At 52.2% G+C, this 21117-nt stretch overlaps 1 protein-coding gene across 1 annotated transcript in view; it reads left to right on the top strand.

Annotated features, from left to right (window-relative positions):
- Positions 1-5084: 5084 nt before the first annotated feature.
- Positions 5085-21117, top strand: part of TEDC2 (tubulin epsilon and delta complex 2) — a 29865-nt gene continuing 13832 nt past the window's right edge. The window contains exon 1 of the mRNA XM_059826618.1: positions 5085-5159. Coding sequence (XP_059682601.1) covers positions 5085-5159 — 75 coding nt within the window. The remainder of the gene's footprint in view (positions 5160-21117) is intronic.

The raw sequence follows: 21117 nt of genomic DNA, 5'->3' as shown, positions 1-21117 counted from the left end.
AAAAGGTGCTTGAAATAATTTTATTTCAAGCTTTTTGAAGGACCGGATTGCCCAGCCTGCTCCAGTAGAAGTTTCTAGGCAGAGAGACGCTCCCCAGCAAGCAGGCCGGTAGCACGTTCCTAAGGCTTCCTCTCACCCTGGCCAGGGCTCAAAGACAATTAAAGCAAATATATTTTGAATAAAATTTGCCCTTTGCTTTCAGGCTCATCTGGTAGGTTTTACCAGACCTGCTTTCCCAGCCCAGAGCTAATCCATCAATGAAAGCATCACCTCCGATTTTTGAGGGGCTTTGGCTCAGCGCACGCATTTTAACATACGTCTGCCCCCTCGCACAGGCCAACGCCGCAGGCCAAAATTGTTCTTCAGACCCCACTTTTATCCTCAAAACTCTCCCCAGGTTTCAGCCAGGCTGCTCTTTGAGCCGACGCGTTTCACCCTCAAGAAGACGCGTTCCCACAGCCACCCGTTATTTCATCTTGCTTTGCTGCCGTTGGTTTGGGAGCCGTACGCACGGGGCGGCTGCATCGCGCGGACCGACAGGCAGGGCTGAGCGCGCCAAGAGCCGGATGCTCCGCAGGAACAGCGAGGTTATCAGCGTGGGCTTGGGATGCGCCTTAAGAGTGGAAGGGGGAGAGTTTCAATCAACCCAATACAAGATGGCCTGCAGACCACAGCATCATGCACAGTGTTTGTTGGGGTTTTTTAATTTTTAGGTTTTAAGCTTTAACAGGTCTATTTTCCCCTTAATCGGTGCGATTGTTTTTAACCCTGCTCCTGGAGCCACGTTGCTATGGTTACCCCGCACAAGCCTCAGCGAGTGAGGTGTATTTTTAGAATTGCCAAAATACACGTTGCTAACAGAGCTTTTCTGTACAGAGCTCTCCTTGTTCCGTGACACAGGAATTAAGGGCATTCAATGGAATTAAAATGTGGGAAATTCAAAACCGATTAAAGCAGAAGCCCGTGGTGCAGCCGGAGCACGGCTCGAGCCCCCACGGTCCAGGTTGCTGCAGGGGGACGTGGCTTTCCCCCACTGCCTGGAGGCAGGTCCAGGGCACGGCTGAGGCTACGGCCTCACCAGGACCACAGGACATGGTGGGACAGCTGAGATAACCAAGTGCTGCGATGGATGGACACAGGCTCTGTGGGACAGCAAGGAGGATGGGAGTGGGAGTGCATGGGGCTGTGTCTTAGGACAGTCAATGAGTCAGTCGAGAGCTTAAACCTCAGGGCTGGAGGACAGATCAACACGGACAACATTGCGGTGAGTGTCTACAACAGACCACCTGATCAGGACAAAGCGGACAAGACCTTCAGACAACTGGAAGAAGCCTCACGTTTGCAGATCATGGTCCTCACAGGGGACTTAAGCAACCCCAATATCTGCTGGAGGAACACCAGAGCAGGGCTCAAGCAAGCCAGGCGGTTTCTGGAGAGCACTGATGACAGCTTCCTGACACAGCAGAGCAAGAGGCCAAGGAGAGAAGACGCTCTGCTGGGCCTAGTACTTACAAACGAGGAAGAACTGGTCAGGGATGTGAAGGTCATGAGCAGCCTCAGCTGCAGCAGCTGTGAGATGGTGGAGTTCAGGATCCCAAGAGCGGTGAACAGGACAACTAGTGTGCAGACCACGGCCCTGGGCTCCAGAAGAGCAAAGAGAGATCTGTTCAGGGACCTGCTTGGAGGAATCCTATGGGACACAGTCCTGGGGAGAACAGCAGTCCAGGATACCTGGTTGATTGTCATGGATCATGTCCTCCAAGCTCAAGAACGATCCATCTCCAGTTCCTGGAAACCAAGCAGTGGTGGTGGCGGCAGGGGGTCTGCATGGATGAGCAAGGAGCTCCTGACTGAACTCAGATGTTAAATGGAAGTACGCAAAGGGTGGGAGCAAGGGCAGGTGACCCAGGAGGACTATCAAGACATTGAGTCTGTCCCAGAGGGTTGTGCTGCCATTCAGAGGAATCTTGACAAGCTGGAGAAATGGGCCAACAGTAATCTCACAAAGTTCATCAAGGAGAAACATCAAGGCTTGCAACTGCTCCTTCCCTGCACCCACACCAGTCCTTCTGAGCCCAGGGACTACACCACCAAAAATGCCACTTTACAACACCAGTATGCAGCTTTTTTGTCTGCTCAGCTTCTTGAATTGATTCACCACAGGAAAAGAATTAGAGTGAAGGTATGGGAAGGAGCAGGAGGGCTACCACAGGTGGCGGCTCAGCAATCACAGCCTCAATCTGTTTGTCAGGAGCTTTCACAACACAGACAAGCTGCAGCAGAGGAGCAGGTCCATGCAGCAGTCAAATCTCCGAAGCTCAATTTGCAACCTACAGGCATGGCATCAGCTACACAAGCTTGTATTCAAGTCTTTCCTCCCACTGGTTCTTATTTAGGGAAAAGTCCATGAGATCATCACCTCCAACACCCCACGCAGGTGGCGGGGGAGCACTGATGGAGCAGTAGACCCAGCAATCCCCCTCTGTACTCTGGACAAATGATACTTCACTGTTTATGGCCAGTTAGACAGGCAAACCCTAAGGCGCAGAGATCGCAGTCTGCAAACTGCCTCAGTTCCGATACAACTGGCACCCCTCCAGGAGAGAGACACTACCCAACATCAATTCCCTCAATTTCAGGGGAAAAAAATACATCTGAACCGAGCCAGAAGGAAATACTTGGAAGGAAATGGAAAGTATAGCAAGAATTAACAATATTTTAGCTGAAGTCAGCAAATGGATTAAGGGGAGGGAAAGCTGGGGGCTCCAGCAGGAACTTGTCCTTTTGCAGAAAGTCTCTCCCAGAAAAGGACAACTTCAGTACAAGCTGCTGAGCTGCGTGTGCTCAAAGAGCCCGAGCCAGGCTCCTGTGAGGACCCATCAAGGAGAAGGGAGAGCACAATGAAATGGAGGCCACGGCGCTGGCAAGAGCCATTCCCCGCACCAACTCCGCGGTGCTGCAGCTCTGCTCTCGCTCTGTCCCACTCCCAGGAAGCTGCCAGACAGGCGCTGGAGAAGAACCACTCACCTCCAGCATGGTCAAGTGGGATGGTCAAGTTCAGCCTGACTTTTGATTAGAAGCTACACTCTGACTCAGTTTACAGGTACGGGTCTACCGAGACAGACCGAGGGCACAGCAGGTCCCGTGTTCTTGCAGCCCACCGCACGCTCCCCTGAGCAAGGCACACAAGAAGGTGCCTGCTGCTGCCCATCATCGCAGCTCTTTTGCCATGCAGCAACTGAATATGCGATGGCATGCGCATGACCCTCTTTCTGCCTAGCACGCTACGCAGCCACCTCCATCGCACCCATAAGGAAAAGCATGGCCCGCCGACAATCATTTCTCCTGAGCCAAGTCACCACCGCAGCACAAGCTGAGCAGTGGCTCTCAGCACCCCGTCCTCTCGAGCTGCACTCAGCCCTGCTCATCCATCCTGGTTGCCACAGGTTGCCTTTTCAGAGAACACACCACTGACATCAGAAAAAAACAAAATATAGTAGAGGTGCAAGTACCTAGGAGGACATTTTCTATTTTAGAGAGCAGATGTATTTGACAGCCCCTGGAGTCTTGACAATTTACATAGACTAAAGAAAGGAAGAGTTCGGAGAGACACTTAGCATGCTGCACGTCAAATGGGATCATAAAAATGAAGACAGCAGCAGCAGAGTCCAAAGATGTTCCTGCTGCTAATGCTTCTCTGAACACCCCTAAGGAGAGCTCTTTACAGAGGAGCCATGCTACGGACCATGATGGTTCCCGGCTGAAGCTAGGTTCTGCCAGCATCATTCCAGGGGCAACGTGCATCTGGAAAGATGCCTTCCCAAAATAATCTGCACAATTCATTTCAGAGTCAGAGAAGTCTGCCGGCAGCTATACTCATGCTGTCCCATCTCTTTCATAAGGACATGAGTAATTATTGAGCACTCTAGCTACTAAAACTGATTAGAGCAAAACAAACTAATTTTGTTACAAGGCAATGATCTGACCTCGTTAACAATGTGAGTAACTCGCTAACAATATTTTTCTCTTACACAGTGATGTCTTTCATTAGATTTCAAGCTGTTTTATAAAGGAGCCTAGGACATTCCTATAAACCCATTTTGCATAGGAGGAAACCCAAGCCAACTTCTGCATATTCAGAGCGCTGTTCCCTGGGAACAATCTGCATTTGATGCTGTAAGCGATCGTGGAGAAACACCACCCGGCCCAGCCAGAAACAATAGCCCGAGGTGCTGGTGCGCGGAGCAGCCTTCCCCCGTGCCTCTTCAAAGCAGGCGCCAGGACAAGCGGGTACGCCCCAGCCAAGGCAGATCCCTGCCAGACCTGTGCAGCAGGTTTCCTCCTTCTTAATCACAAACCCACATCTCATCTCTTCTTTTTGAATGAAGACAACAACTTTGGACATCCAGACTCACTGTGAAGCCTCACAGCAGTTAAGAGATTTTGCTATCCTGTGTTACATTTCATACCATAGTTATTAACCCCAAGAAACACCCTGTTGAGCCAACCAGCAGCTCCCTAAAGCTCTCACACCTCCCCTCTGAATAGACATCAGCTACCAGCTGCCCTCAAGTCGTCCCAACTTCCTACATGAGGGACCAGCACACTGGCAAGGATCCTTCCTAATTACCTCCATGAAGAACCACCTTCCCAGGTTACGGTTTCCCCTTTGGGAGGATTAGTGTACTTAACATGGTAATCTCACCTCAGCGTAATGCGCAGACGCAGCTGGGAGTCCCAAACAGGGGTACGCCCGTGTTCGCTCGGCACGTACCAGCTTCAGAGCCTGGGGAACGAGCTGCCCCAGCAAGGGCGTCTCTTCTCACACCTGAGAAGGAAAAGGTAGGGTCTGTCAGGTTTCAGGGACAAAGCAGAGGGAAGACCCCCTGAATAACACCCTCAGGGCTGGGACATGGATCCTGCTGCTCAGGAGGGAGAGAGGCTGGGATCCCAGCGGGCAGCAGCAGGCAGATTGGGAAGCAGGCTGTGGCACAGGGAGGGTTTAAACACTCCTCACTCAGCATCACCTGCAGTCAGTGCCTGATTTAACCCAGCTGGCATCACCGAGTCATCTGCTCAGGGGGATGCGTACCACCATCTACGGCAGTCACAGCTCCCACTTCAAGGCCAAGCTGAGGTTTTCCTCCACGCTTGCAACAGTAGGGACAAAAAGACCTCGAGATATTGCTGCCACATCACACCCACACCCACTCCCCCACCCCCCTTTCCTTCTGCCCTGGAGCCAAAAGCCTTCCAGCACTTGCTAATCACTAATTAACAAGGTCTTACAGCTTTGCTTTTGGGGGGCCTGGGAAAAACAGTTCTCCCCACCTCACAGATGAGGAAAAACCTGCACAGGAGGAGATGATTCTGTTTGTGGGTCCCTACAGGCATGTCTGGAGCTCAGTCACTCCAGGGAGATCGCTGGCCACCTGCAAGTGCGCATGGCACTGCAGGGTTGCATCTAGCAGGGCAGTCTGCACGCCTGCATCTGCTGTGAGGTTATGGGGATTTTTTCGCGTGCGTGCGCCTTACAGTCTCCAACCAAGCCTGATACAAAGGTTAATAAGCAATACTGATACACTCAGCTTATGACCCAAAAATGCATTTAAGGAAGATATTAGTCCAGTTTCCCCTCTGTACTCCACTGTTAGAAGGGATGCTTTTGCAGCAAAATAGCAGAGAAAAGAAGAGGTCCGATTTAAGAAGCTCAAGCACAGCCAGAGGGCAACTGCACTCTTCCCATTTTAATGACACATCAATATACAGCAGAGGGAAACTTCCAAGTGAAAGGAGCAGAACTAACATCTGAGGGACTGCTGGGGTCTCTTACCCATATGCGTACCTTCTTAGCCCTCTACAAAACACTAAATGCAAGACAGGCAGCTGCCCTGCCTGACTCTTACCACTTGCAGGCTCATGTGCGTGGGCAGCTCTCCCAGCGTCACTTTGGATGCTCCAAGAGGCAGAGTCATCCTCTGCCACAGCTGAGTCTGCTGCACAACACAAGTCTTGAGGTGATGTTGTCCCCAAATACCTCCTGTAAATAAAAAAAGAGCGAGAACTGGGTTTTATACCGCGTACGTTACATCACACATCCCCAAAACCAGGCTGGGTACTGGCACCACAGTGACTTGCAGGCACGCAGGGGGTGTTCATCCGGGTGCTCTGTGACCCACGGCAGCTGCTGGGGGGGGAAGAGGGACAAGTCCTTAGGAGGACAGGCAGGTCTCTCATTTGGGAGAGGGCTTACAAGCGCTAAGCCCAAAGAACCCAGAACAGGGACAGCACAGACACCACACCCCGGGGAAGCTAAAGAAACAGTAAGGGAAGAGATGAAAGCTCAGTGACAGCTACATCCATGCACACAGAGCAACGCTGCATCTGCCAGCGTGCTGTTCGGCACAGCGGGACAAGACCCCAATGGCCAGTCACCACTGCCAGTGGGAATGGCGTCAGAGGAGCCCCAGGGACCAAGGGGCTCAGGACCAAGCAGTTCTCAGCCTCCATCATTTTAGCATTCCATTTTCCCCCTCAAGCTACTTTTCAGTCATCGAAATCCTTCTGTAAGTCTGGAAGCCCTTGCGCCTTGGTGTCTGTCCACGAGCTTCACAGCCATCAAAAGAAAACAATCCTACTAAGTTATCCTGGTTCCCCTTTCCAACTCCGCTGTCATGTGGACACAGACCCTCTGACGCAGAGGATCTCAGCCCAAGACCCAAGCCTTGTTTCACACTAGATGAGCTCTGCCAAACATCCGAAAAAAGATCACGATCTGCTTCAGAGCTAGAACTCACCGTTTCTCAGCATGGAAAATTACATTTCCTACATGAAGCTAACGCATGAAAAGCTTTCAAAGGTCAAAAAAATGAAGCCATCAATTTATCGCAAGAAGTAACTTCCCATTAAAGCTTTTGAAAGCTTGGGCTCTCTAGTGCAAACACTCCACCTAGAGCAAGCTGTGCCAGACCCGCTCGGCCAGGGCTGCGAGCGCCAGCGGGTGACTCTCAGCATCGCCACTGCAGCCCGATCGGGCTGTACACGTCCGGTACCACCGAACATCAGCCATAACTCCGAAGGGGACCCAAGCTCAAGACCATGAGTGGTACAACCCCCCCTGCCCATGCAGGGGGTCTTGGCAGAGAGGATCATCAGTCCCCAGAGAGGGGGGAGCCTGTGCTCTTGCACTGCCTTTCCTATGGGCACCATCCTGGAGCGAGGTCACCCATGGGGTGATCCCAGCCGGCGGCATCCTGTCCCCTGCCTTCAGTGACAACTCGTGGCTGAGCAAAGCGCAGCTTGAACGGCATCAGAGCACCTAGACACACTGCCAACCCTTCCTTCAGGGAGAGAGAGGAGCAGCAAGGGAGTCAGATGGCCCCAGCCGCAGAGGTGCCTCTCCCACACCACCCAGCAGCCAAGGGGGAGCAGAGACCACAGTAACTGGTTCCACCCAAATCACAGCATCCAGCGCACCCTGTTACTCTGCCCAGGACAATTCAGTGCCATTGAAATGGCACTGCTGTCCCCCAGCTCTGTGCCCATCCTCCAGCTACATGGCCTTTCTTCATACCTTTTTGCATCCCCAGAAAAACAAGTAGTGCCCTGGCTCTCAGCAGGAGGGAATGATTTGGTCCACATGCTCTCATTCTGACCCACTGAGACAGAGATAACTGGGTGGGTTTGAGGCAACTGCATAAAATAGTGGGAGGCTCCAACAGCATTTGCTGAGCAGACAGGCTTGGGGATGGAGGAAAGCAGCAGCAGGATCATGGGGCTGCCAGGGCCAGGAGCCGCAGGAGCTGACACTCGTCCCTTCCTACCTGCAGCCCCCAGCGAACAGGCTGGACTTGATGATCTTAAAGGTCTTTTCCAATCTAAACGATTCTATGATTCCATGATTTTACAGAGCCTCAGCAGGACACAGCATCACTCACCTGTGACAGCTGACCACAAAAATATCATTTAACATCGCAACATTAGAGTGGGGAGAGACTTGAAACAAGTCAGAAGGGAAAGGCGAGAACAGCCTGGAGAGGATGCAGGCTGTAGGGAGGAGAAATTCCACCCCAAGTTGAGCACAGTCCTGGCCCGTGCTGCCACACCGAGCTCAGCCCGGGGCTGGTGAAGCAGCCAACACACATTTCCCCTTTTGGGAGAGACCCAAGCCCCCACAAGCGGCGGCTGTGGCCGTGCCTCCAGCGCTATTGCAGTCAGAGAGCAGCCAGGCCCTGCCAGCCGTGCACCAAAGGGCGTCCCCGTGCCCTCGCCAGCTCCAACCGCCAGGAGCCAGGGCAGACGGGGCTCTCAGTTAGGCTTTGGCTCGGATCCTCACCACAAGCAACATCTCCTGCAGTTGTACTTCCATGCGCTGCCCGGGCTTCCCCAGCCACGCTGCTGCTGGCTCCAGCCACACGGTCCCTTCCACTGCTTGGAGGGGAGCGGAGCAGCGTGGGCTGCCAGCCCCTGCTCCGGCCCGCTCTGCTCCCCTGCCATTCCCAACACCAAGGATGCTGCGACACGGAGGGCAGTAAACAAGAATTACTGTGGCTGAGCTCTGTGCAAATGACAATCATTTCACAGAATCACTAAGGTTGGAAAAGACCTGTAAGGTTACAAAGTCCAACCATCAACCCAACCCCACCATGCCCACTAAGACATGTCCCGCAGTGCCACGTCCACACGTTCCTTCAACACCTCCAGCGATGGTGACTCCACCACCTCCCTGGGCAGCCTGTTCCAGTGCTTCACCACTCTCTCCATAAAGACATTTGTCCTAATATCCAGCCTGAACCTCCCCTGGCGCAACTTGAGGCCATTTCCTCTTGTCCTGTCGCTTGTCACTTGGGAGAAGAGACCAACACCCACCTCACCACAACCCCCTTTCAGGTAGCTGTAGAGAGCGATGAGGTCTCCCCTCAGCCTCCTCTTCTCCAGACGGAACAACCCCAGTTCCCTCAGCCGCTCCTCATCAGACTTGTGCTCCAGACCCCTCACCAGCTTCGTCGCCCTTCTCTGGACACGCTCCAGCACCTCAAGGTCCTTCTTGTAGGGAGGGGCCCAACACTGAACACAGCATTTGAGGTGCGGCCTCACCAGCACCGAGTACAGGGGCACGATCACCTCCCTACTCCTGCTGCCACACTGCTTCTGACACAGGCCAGGATGCCGTTGGCCTTCTTGGCCACCTGGGCACACTGCTGGCTCATATTCAGCCGGCTGTCGACCAGCACCCCCAGGTCCTTTTCTGCGGGGCAGCTTGCCCTCTTAAAAAAATTAAAACCTTTAAAGCTAACAAGAAGAGTGTTTGCTCTCAGGTTATAACTCACAGGAGGTAAAGGGCTGAAAAGACCCGTTGCCATAATGACTCCCACCCGGCGGATAACATCTCGCCCCTTTCCGATCACTGATTTAATTATTCTGTAGGAACACACAATCCATTGTCAGCTAGTTCTCACCCAGATCAGCATCCAAAGTGCAACTTGTTCTCCACTAACATCACAGCAGATGTCACTTCGACAAAGTTATGATAGCTCCCTGCACTGCACAGGGCAGGGGATGCCTCATCCCAAAAGAAGCCGTTCTCCAGGAAGAAACACCAAGATTGCATCACTTTCCTTGCAGAGGCTCTGGCTTTTCTGCAGCGTGGAGCAACCTCACCAAAAGCATTTGCCTTCCCTACACCTCCAGCCCCCTCTCCCTGCCCTGGAGAAGGCCATCCAAGACTGACACGGCCCCCATGAGCAAACACAAACGGACTGTAGGTGCCCTGGCTCTGGGAAGCACTTGAATGATTGTCGTTGGCATCAAAATAGATGTGGATTTTTGCTTAGCAGAAGGGGAGAAGGAAGGACATAAGCTAATCCACGCAACTTTATGAGAAATATCAAGTTTTCATAACTTTAGAGGAGACAAGTAGCTTTAAAAAAAAAAAAAAATACATAAACCAAGACCACTTTTGGTGGGTTGAAAGCTGCAAAGATCAACTTTCAGGTCCCCAGGGACAGGAAATTTCCCACCTAACAGCACTACCTTTTAGGGAAGAAAAGCAGCTACTCAGCAAGTCCTAAACTCCTCAAAATGCAGGATGACTGCCAGGGACCACATGGGAGTTCTCAATACCACAGTAAAATTAATTCAAGCAAGTAAAGCCGCACCCCAGAGGATGATACCATCAGGGGAAGCCCAGGTTGAAGACGTACAAAGCAACTTTCCTTGGTTTTAATTATTTCTAGGGTTACTGTTTGACAGGTAAAAGATACACAACAGAGAAGGAAGACAAATAGCTCCCTCCCTATTTTACTGCTGTAATTGTCAGTTGAGAACAAGAAAAAGTACCTGTAGGGGAAAGATAACGAGGATAAGCGAGCTGCTCCCGAGCACCACGCTTTGCATCCCCTTTTGAAGGGAACCAGCCAGGAAAGCTGAGCGTGAGACAGACACAAACTGATCCTTCGCTTGCCCACTTCTCAGGACGGCAAACACGCATCCAGCCCACCCAAGCACCAGCCCCAGGTCGCTCATGCCCACGTTTAAGCATCCTGCTGGCCCCTGGCCTAAAGGAACCAGCTTCCAGGACTCGCCTCCTCAGGCTTTCTTCTTTAGAAAGAGACGTAACTTCTTGCACAGATTCAAGAATAAGCTTTCCAAGGAGCACATCTAGACATACGGTGTTCTTCGGAGAGCCACTTCTGCTGGTGTGGCTGGCTGAATTTCAATGCCACCCATATGAGAACTTCCCCTGTCCCCCCATTCTCAGGCAAACCAGAGGAAATCCAACTTTAAGCAACAGAAGAGGAAAATAATCTCCGGGGAGACGAGGCAGAGCTCAGAGCGGCTCCACACTGTGACAACCCATGGCTGCAGGAGCCAGGACTCCCTCCCTCCCTCCCTCCCCAGGACATCAGGCTGGGGAGAAAACAGCCCACTGCTAGCAAACCAAGCACAGCACCGTCACCTCACTAGATACCACATTTTCTACAGAAATATCCTTGAAACAAAAGGAAAAAAAGCCCCTAGTGAGGCAATCAACCTGTCAGATGAAGAAGTCTCAGGGCACGCAGCGATGCGCCGGGATTGCTGCAGGACCCCCTGAACGCACCGTTCAAAAGAGCAAACCTCCTCTGAAACCAACCACAGGGACAACGAAATCTCCCTTAAAAGTGAAGACCTGGTAAGAAAAAAAGGCGCTGGCAGCACCACCCGGCAGGCTCTTTTCACGCGAAAGGACTGAAATCGAACAGCAAAACAGCATTGCAAGAGCATGAAGTAATCCCACCCCTGCAGTTAGTGTTTTCCTATCCAATTAGCTACTCCAAGTGTAAGGGGAAAAAGGAAAAGGGGGGGGGGGGGGGAAGAAAAGCGTGCTGCAAAGCCAGGAGATGTTTTGCTGCTCCAAGAGTAAGGGGGAAAAGGGAAGGGGGGGGGGGGAAAGGAAGAAGAAAAGCGTGCTGCAAAGCCAGGAGATGTTTTGCTGCTCCAAGAGTAAGGGGGAAAAGGGAAGGGGGGGGGGGGGGGGGGGGAAGGAAGAAGAAAAGCGTGCTGCAAGGCAGGAGATGTTTTGCTACTCCAAGCGTAAAGGGGAAAAGGGAAGGGGAAAAAAGAAAAGCGTGCTGCAAAGCCAGGAGATGTTTTGCTGCTCCAAGAGTAAGGGGGAAAAGGGAAGGGAAGGGGGGGGGGGGGAGGAAGAAGAAAAGCGTGCTGCAAAGCCAGGAGATGTTTTGCAACTCCCGGGCTCCTGCAGCACAGCCCTGCGCTCCCAAAAGCCACGGGCGAGGTGGAGGGAACCCCCGGGCAAGGGGTGGGGGGAGGAATGGGGGGGGGGAAAGGGGGGAGAGCTCCCCACCACAGCCCGCTCACTTGCTCCGCCGTCCCTCGGGCCCCTCCGCCGGCGCAGCCGGTCCGCACGCCGGGGATACAGCCGGGGAGCCCCGGCACGGCCCCACTACCGCCGGCGGCGGAGGAAACGGGCGGAGGGGCGGCCCCGGGAGCCACCCCCACCCGCCGGACAGCCCAGCCCGCCCCGCCCCGGGATGCTCGGCGGGGGGGGGGGGCCGGGACGGATCCGCCCGGCCCGGGAGCGCGGTGGGCTCCGGGCGCTCAGCCCCGCCGCCCCGGGGAAGGGCTCCCGTGCCCTCTCCCGGAGCAGAGCCCGGGGGGGGGTGGGTGTGCGTGTGCAGCGGCGCTTACCGCGGGCTCAGCCGAGCGGGGAACTCGCTGAAGTGAAGCACGTAAAGCGCCGGCAGCTCCCACCGCTCCCCGCCGCCGCGCCGAGCGCTCGGCTGCCCGCAGGCAGGTGCGGGTGCAGGCAGGTGCGGGTGCAGGCAGGTGCGGGTGCAGGCAGGGTCAGCGGCACACCACCCGCGCTGCCTGGGGAAAACCTTCCCGGGGCGGTTTTTTTCAGGTTCTTAAGTGGTTACGCTTATAACCATAAGTCAGGAGACGTCTGCTAGAGCAGGAAGGTTGGAAAAAGTGAAACGCTGTCCTAAGCTAGACGTTCCTTTTAATCACGCAAAACCACTACGCCGATAAACGCACAGAGGCGGGATGCTGCGGGCAGGACACGCGCTGTTTCATGAGCTCAGGTGTGAGGCCTCACATGCATCAAAGCAGCGTGCCAGCCCTGCAGTTTTGGTGGCTCCGGGAATCCTGCTACCCTAAGAGAAGCCAGAGGATCAAAGAGCCACAGTGCTTTACCATCACTGCAAACTCCTCTTTGAGAGCTGTTACTTTTCCCTGGGCTTCTCCCAGTCCCTGCTGATCATTTCTCCTCCCCCCTCGCCCTGCTTTTCACTGGTGATGCAGCTGGAGCTGATAATGCTTCCCAGCTGCAGCCCGCAGCCACCAGCCTCTCCGCACCCCTCTGCCAGCTGCCTGCGGTCACCCAGAGGCACAACCCGCCTCCAACCACCCACCTTGCAGCTGGGCATCTGCGTGCACCGAGGCAGAGTGGAGGACGAGGGGCAGACAGCTCCGGCGGGTTTGGGGTGAGTGCTTTTGTGCACCTCGGTGTGCCCGGGGGGAGCTGCACATGCCTCATGCGCCAGTGCCACATGGAGCGGCTCTGCCGCCTGGCCCGATGACAGACCCCTGTCACCACCACTTCCCTGCAGCTCAGTGATGCAGTGCCGCGTTGCTGGATGACGGCAAGCTGCAGCTTGCTCTCAGTTGCTGCTGTGCTACCCCCGACCAATCTACGGTGATGCAAATGGAAGTAGCGTCAGGCCCTCTTTACGCAGCCTCGTCAGCCAACCCAAAAATTGGGTCTGTCCAGTTGTTGCCCTCGATCCTCTCTGCCGCAGCCAGGACTATCTCAGCGCAGTGGCCAGCTGCATGGGCACTGCAGGGTGGGGTGGGAACCACGGGAGGGTATCCACACAGTGCCTTCCTGGACAAAACAAACGGGTGTTAAGTCTGGAACATACTATATACACCTCTGTTAAATCCAGGCAGGGAACTGCCTGAATTTGCCGTGTTCTTCCCGTTGGTATTTTGTGCACATCCACCTGCTATGCTGCAGGTTTAATTCAAGTTAAAAAATTCTGAGAATGCTGAAACAGTGATGATTTGTATAAGCAGCCTCTGCTGCCAGCCGGAGAGGTTTATGCGACTGCCTTTCATTAGCAATGCCCCTAACGTCAGGCTTTGCCTGGTGATTTGGAGGTTAAGACTTCTGTGATTTACCAGCCGAGCCGCCCAGAAGCACTCAGAGATAAATGTGCTTATGTGCAGCCCAACGAGCGTCCCATGAAACCCTGCGTTAGCATCAGCCTTTGGGCTGGGAGTAGCAGGGCTTCATCAGTCCATCTCCAAAACAGCATCATCCTCACACTTCATATTTGGCAAAACACAAGGACACAAAGTAAACCTATAATTCAGTTGGGGGAAAAATATACTCTAGGACTAAGAAGGAGATACTGCAGTGAAAATGTCTGCTGAGAAAGGCAAATACATTTTTCTTTGTATGATTAAACAGAAAAAAACTCATGATAGGCCCATGTCTGGCAGAGGAACTGTGGTATGAGCTGAGCTCCCAAGCCAAAAAGCTCGAGGCACGCTCTGAATAAGGAAGGAAAAACACTTTCCCTTCTCAATCGAGAGCGCCCTTGATGCAAAGCATCAGAGCCAAGAGAGGGGTTGTGGGGTAGAAGCGGCTCCTCACGAGGGCTCGGGCTGAGCAGCTGCTCTGCGAGAGGCTGAGCCCGAGCCTGCAAACGCAGCATGGAGAGCAGGTCCTGACCCACATCGCGCTTGCGCAGTTGATAGTCACGGTGTGCAAAGAGAAGGGGGTCTGAAATACTGGTTGCATTTCACAGCACTTCTTGGGGCATGCTGCAGCCCACTTAGAGGGGAGTAAACTGCAGGTGCCATTCCTCTCTGCACTGACTCTGGCAACAGCCTTCCCCAGGCTTTTTTGCCGCTGTAGGGTTGCTGCAAGGGGGCCATGAGGGGAGCAGAAGCAGGGCATGGCCGCCCAGCCTGGAGGTCCAAAACCAGGATGTCCTGGAAGCCGAAAGATGCAGAGGTCTCAGTCCAAGTAGAAGGAAAACAGAGAATGCTGACAGGCTTTTTGGCTTAATTGATTTCTAGCAGTGAAGACTTTGTTGCATCAAATGTTGCCATTGGCCACTCTGCCTTAGCAGGGGGCAAAGGCTGCTGGAAAAACATGTCATGGTGTCATGAGCATCCTCCTCCCTCATTGCACTATTCCTACTTTAGATAGCTTCTCCACACAGTCAGACAAAGGGGCTCTTAACCTGTCTTCAGGCAGCTCTGAATCAGCTGTGGAACAGTGAGCTACCAGAAAAATGAGATATAATTAATGCTGAAAGTTTCTCACTTTCCAGTTCTCTATAAGCTTATGAAGAGCAACCTGTGATGGCAGGGCAGCCTCATGGACCACAGTCTTCCGGAGTGTGTTGCTTTTTCAAGGTTGAGACATGAGCTATGCTTTAAATCACCTGACAGTGTGTGAACAAGGCTAACACCACTAACTTCAACAGTGACACTTGCGCCCATGAGGCCAAATCCTGCCCTGGCAGTACAGCTCCGAGAAACCTGGTGCACGTGCACTCCTGTTTATCATGCTTCAAAGACGGGTACCATCAATCCCTGCCTGTGGTTGCAGATGAGACAATGACAAAAAAATCGTCCCATTTGATACACCTTCACTTCTGGGACAGCTGCTGGACCTTATCTTCTGCTTATCAGTGACTGCACCTTCATTACAAGGCCTCCTTCATAGAAACTGGCTGTCTATGGTTTGAGACCTAGCTACAAAAACTTTGTCTTACGCCTCTTTCTACAAAGGCTTCCAGGTCCAGGACTTCAGGCATAGCTGACAAGCACGGTTTCTAATGAAGGCAACTGCTGACACACGATGCAGCAATGGATGGTAGTTGCTTTGTGAAGCACTGATCAAAGAACTGTGCTTTCTGGTTGGAGAGCGTAATTAACAATAATTTCTAAAAAAATCAAGTTCAGGTTGATGAAAAATGCCAGGTCTGACAGCTCATGAGTGTTAAGCTATCTCGTTATCTGCATCACAAATACAGCACAAACTCAACACAGTGTCCCTCCTTCCCAGGCAGAAGTGCTTTTCTTCATTTCCCAGCAGCCTGCAACCCATTGCCCAACCGAGCCCAGCATGTGGCCTTGCAGGGCTATGGGTCTGCCCCAGGAGAGCTCGCAGGGCTGTGGGACCGTCCCACCGTGGGCAGTGGACATTCGAGGTTCTCATGCCAGCAGACACAGCCCAGCCTTGGCCCCGCTCCCGGAGAGGTCTGGCACACGGCTGTTGGGGACGGAGGGGTCTAATGTCAACAGCAGCAAGGTGGAGAGTCTGCTCCAATAAAGGGGACAGTCCTGATAATGGTTTGGGAGATTCCTGCCTCAGAGGAAGGAGGAACAAGAGCTGCTGAATCCCCTGCAAGTCTTGAATACAACAAAGTCCAGGCAGTTCTTTGGTCCTGATACTCCAAATTTCTTGCCAGGCCACAGATTCTCAGGTTATGTTCAAGCTACTTGCACCCCGGGTTCACTTATGACCCGCCCCCAACACCCAGGTGCTTAATCCCCCCTTTCTGGACTCCCACTTGGCCTTGAGCCTTCCTGCTTAACTCTTCAGACTAACGTAACTCTTCAGCCATGTGAGGACTAGAATGCGCAAACAGACCCCTATGAGCAAACAGACCCCAACCGCAGGCTGTGCAAAGAGTTTCTGAACACACCACTGATACCTCACATGCCTAGCAGGGAGAGAGCAGCTTCTGGAGAAAATAACAGGTGCCGGAACGCAACACTCCATGCGTCTGTCCTCCTGCCTCGGGAAAAGAGCCATGGCTTTGGGCCGGTTCCCTCTTGCCTTCAGCTCCTGCTAAAGCTGACTTTACCTGACATAGAGAAAATAAAAAGAGGGTTTCCAGCTTCTAATACCTCTCATCCAGTCCTTCCACACTCCGCCCCAACTTGCAGGAGAGCACAGTCTTTTCCCAGGTGATTTAGTTGTCAGGGAAACACCTTCCCAGACAAACCACATCACCGCAGTCAGAATTAGCCCCTTTAGCCCCTTTTGAATTTGAATGGAGGCCATCACCACTCAAGGACTCCCTGTTGTAAGGGCAGCACTACTTTGTCAGCTCAACCCAGAGATAAAAAGATAAGACTGAAAACAGAGGTAGTAAAGTACAGGCTGATTTACTGGGGACAGCAGGGGCTTGGAGACCTTCCCAGCCACCCCATTAGGAGCTCTGCACTGAGGCCTGAGCTCCCCTCCCCATGGCCGGACTAGACCCTTCCTTTTTCAGGTCAAGGCTGGGTTCGGCTGTAATAAAGATAAATAACAAATTCACAGGGAATTGACCTTCTCTTTTTGCAGCCAGGTGTGATACAGATCCAGTGATGCCTACTGGAATGACGTACCTGATTTAATGTGATCAAAACAAAAACTGTTTGAAGTTGCTACGGTCTTCCAGAGTGTTGGGCATGATCAAATTGCCAGGGGAAATTAGAAGGCTGAGAAAGAGGGTCTCTGTGGCCGGCCCATCTTAAAAAAGCTTACTTGTAAAAGCTATAGCCACTGATTGCAAGACAGCATCTCTGATGGCTCTTAATGAGTACTTGCTTCAAAGTACAAAGGAGAACTGAAGCAACTTTTTCATCTGCAGACCGATATGACTCCCTACCAAGAACTAATGACTACCTCTACTGATGACTGGAGTTTCTGTCTCTTGGTGCACTCAGTGGAGACGCTAAAGGAGTGTGAAGCTGTTCAAGAGATGGAGAAGTACTGCTTCGGGCAATGACATGGTATGGAAACAACGACCCTTCCAAGATGTTCCAGGTGCCCACCATTAATGTTTTTTCCAGAGATGAGGCATTAAAATGATGATACAAGAAAGGAATTTACATTCCTTTGACATCCAAAAACAGCAGATGGGAACGTTTGTGAATAAATCTGAGAGCTGGAGCTGTCTGATAATGCTGACCTTGCCGACAAGGATGAGAAGTGGAAGGTTATTCTAGTGCAGATATCACCAGTGAATGCAAGGATGAGCTCCTAGCAGATGTGTGAGCGAGAAATTGAGTGTGAGAGACAAGCAGAAATCAGAAGTCCTTCCAGAGATGATATGCATGTGTCTGCACGTCTGGAGCATTTCAAAATCGCTTGGTATGAAAGATTCTTACTCAGTCTCAGCTGAATACATTCAGAGACATGAAAAAGGGACAGCTGAATGTGGAAGCCTTTCTAGCTGAAAGTGCCTTGAAAAACTCTGTCTTATGTCTTAAATCAAGTTCGGCAGTAATGAAAAGGAGATTTCCAGCGCATGGAGACTTGCAGTAATTTTTGAATTCCGGAAGCAGAAGATGAAAAGGAATGAAGGAAATCAACAAGCTTGATTCTGAGTGTGATTGCTGCCCACGGGGAACAAGATGGAGCTCATCAAATGCTCTTACCTATGCAATAGATGAGGTGATGGCATGGAGCTGAAAGGTCTTGTCTGAGACTCGCAGCCAAGATGAAGATGATGTTAGTATGATGTTAGTCTGAACTGATTAATCAGAACTTAATCTGGCAGTGATGTTTGTAGAAACGTAGATACCTTCCTACACCTGATGCAGTCCTTTCTATCATTAGCTTCCTTATATAGCCTGTCTGAATCAGTTTTGCACAGAAGACTTTGAGACACAGTGTCAAATGCTCGATTAAAATCTAAATATATTACCGCAACCTCTTCTAGCATCAGTCACCACACCACAGACTCAGAACTGGCATTTCCCTTCTCCTCTAACTCCTAATTACTAACTAAGGAGCGAAAATAGTAAAAGAGCAATTAGGAAGAGCAATTCATAAAGCCACGGCTTATTGTCCTTTCTTTGCTACCAGAACAGCCCAGTAGACTCTGGCTGTGTGGAGCTCTGTTTACATGGATATAGGAGTGTGTGGAGGTTTTTCTTTCTCAGTCTATGTTCCATTTCAGTAAGCGCTGAAGCAGATTTATTTATACACTTACTGCCAGATCTCTTCTCTTTTGCACCTGGCATCACATCGTTTTCCAAACCTTTGGACTTTCACCAATTTTAATCTTCTGTACTACAGGAGCATGGACCACCCCAACCAAGAGCATAGACGGTTACACCAAGCCCTGCTCACCACACAGCAGTCAGCCCGGTGCCTGGGCAATACCCACAAAGAGCTGCTGCAGCGGCGCCCAGTTTGACCAGTTGCTGGCTCTGGGCAGAGAGGGGGCATGGGGCCACGGTAAGCTCTTTCCTTACGTGCTCCACAGCCCGATGCCTGCAGAGCTGGCAGAGGCAGTGGGGCAGTGGGGGTGGCCAGGCTGAGCCCACCTGTGCTCCCCTCCATCCCACTGCACAGACATTTCCCAAACACGTACGGCAAAACAACCCTCACTGTCCTGGCCAAAAATATCTTGGAAGTGGGAAAAGATAGGCCCCGTCAAAGTGAAAGTTTTGGTGTTCCTTTCTTCAACTGGAAGGAAGACATTTGGGAATAAACGTAAATGTGTTTGACTGGGAAGCCTTGCCTCTCCAAGGTACGTACACCCTGTGTTTGAACTTCCTCTAATAAGCAAAGAGTCAGCAGCATTTTAGCCTTTATCTATGAGTATTACAACGGCAGATGAGAAAATAAATTTGTTGTACGCTTTACCAGCAACTCTGAGAGAAATAGGAGAAGATTTGTGTTTGGCCCTTGCTCCTCTCCATCCTCCATGGGGCTCAGACCAAACTCAGCGCCAGCCAGTGCCTGAGCTCGCTGGTGTCAGAGCGTCGGGGTCGCATCCGAACGCAATCACCAGCGTGGCCGATGTACCCCCCCACCTCTAGCCTTCCTGTTCCCATTCAAGCTTCATGAATGTATGAACACCACCACGGGCCGGAGGCTGCTTACTGCATACTCCATGGCGGACAGGGTCACAAGCCATATGGGTTACACCAAGCCCAGTACCCTGTTTCTGCCTGCAAACAGCAGAAGCACAGGACACAGTATGCAGCCAGACAACACACAGTGTTATTTCCCCAGCAAACTGTGGATGAGAGACCTCCCTCCCCAGAGCTCAGATCTTTGCATTTAATTCCTACTGGTGTTTTTTCCCATGGGTTTTGCTAATAGCTTCTTTTTTTTCCCTTTTAACCCATGCAACCTTTGGCATTCGCAGCCTCCAGTGGCGATGGGCCCAGAGTTCACTCCCCATCTCTGGGAGCTGCATTTCCCAGGGAATTAACTGCTGGTGTGCAAACACTCAGAGCATCAAGTGGTCATGTAAATCTCACGGTAACCTCTCCGGCAGGATTGTTTAAGGCTTTCCAGCACAGAATCACGTACTGGGTGAAGAAGCGGTTCACTTTAAGGCAGTCTTGTCTGCTGGAGCACTCCCAGACCCCAGCTGCAATGAGCCTCTCCTCTGCAAGCAACAGTGCTGGTGCAGGAAGGTCTCTCTCCTGCCATCAGAAGTGAAGCAGCCCAGAGGGAATGATGTTTGGGGAGGTATGGAAGAGCACGGCATTTGTAAGAACTCTGATGAATTATTGCAGCCTGCGCAACACTATCCTGGGCCCCAGTGCATGAGTCCTAAGCAGAAGCCCTGGTCCATGGGTGGGTGCTTTTTGTCCCACAGGAACCCCATCTCCTCCTTTTCACAAGAACCCATGCTGTGAGAAGGTTGGGGAAAAAAAGGAAGGACCCCTCAGGTTTCCATTTGGCTGCATTTTCCCAGACTGTAAATCAGCTAGTCAGAAGCCTCGAGGGCAAAACAGCCCCATAAATACCTTAGCAATATGGGGACTCTCTACAAACAACTGGACAAGCCCCTTTCCTTGTCTGACAGCTCCAAGGGACATTGCTTTCATTTGCTGTGAACCAAGACCTCAGCTTGGGTTCAGGATTTTGAAGATGTGCTAATGTGATGATGCTTAACACATTCACTCCCCAGGCGTGGGATTAATCTACTGCTTCCCATGCGGCATACAAACGACTGGCCTGGTTTTATGGGGACCATGCATCATTTTGTACTGGCACATGGGAGGAAAGACCCTGTTGTTACTGCAGCACGTCAAAAAAAACACTGGCAGAGTAACACAGCAGCCAGAGGCAGAACGATCCTGCACATGGTGTTCACAGAGGCTGTGTGATGAATTGCTACAGATGTTTTCCAAACACCCTGGCCAAATCTCCAGATTTGTAGCTTTCCCTGTCCCCGAGTCTCGCTCCACAGCACAGCTCTCCTTGCTGAAACATTGTTTTCCCCCCAAACCACAGTACCTCACTTCCTTCCACCCACATGGCCAAGCAGGATCCCTTGAGAGCCGTACTGGATTCGCACAGACTGGGCAGAGATCGCCCACTCTGCGGGCCAGAGGTTCAGCCTCTGCCGTTGGCGGGAAGTCTCACAGGACAGCAGATCCTCCCCTCCCAGCCCGCTGCCTGCTCCGTGCTCCAGCGCTGAAGTGAGAGCCTCTGGAGCAAGGCTCGTCCCACCAGCTTGTGTGAGCACGGTCCCGGTGAGGGAGCTGCAGCCCGCTTCACGGCTGCGTTCGGTGCAAGTGCTGCTGGAGCCCGAGGTAATGCAAAGCAGAGAAGTCCAGCTGCCAGAGTCC

Source organism: Gavia stellata, chromosome 18, assembly GCF_030936135.1.
Source record: "Gavia stellata isolate bGavSte3 chromosome 18, bGavSte3.hap2, whole genome shotgun sequence".
NCBI classification, from domain to species: domain Eukaryota; kingdom Metazoa; phylum Chordata; class Aves; order Gaviiformes; family Gaviidae; genus Gavia; species Gavia stellata.
The sequence above is the reverse complement of the archived record's forward strand: the minus strand, read 5'-3'. Positions and strand labels throughout refer to the sequence as shown.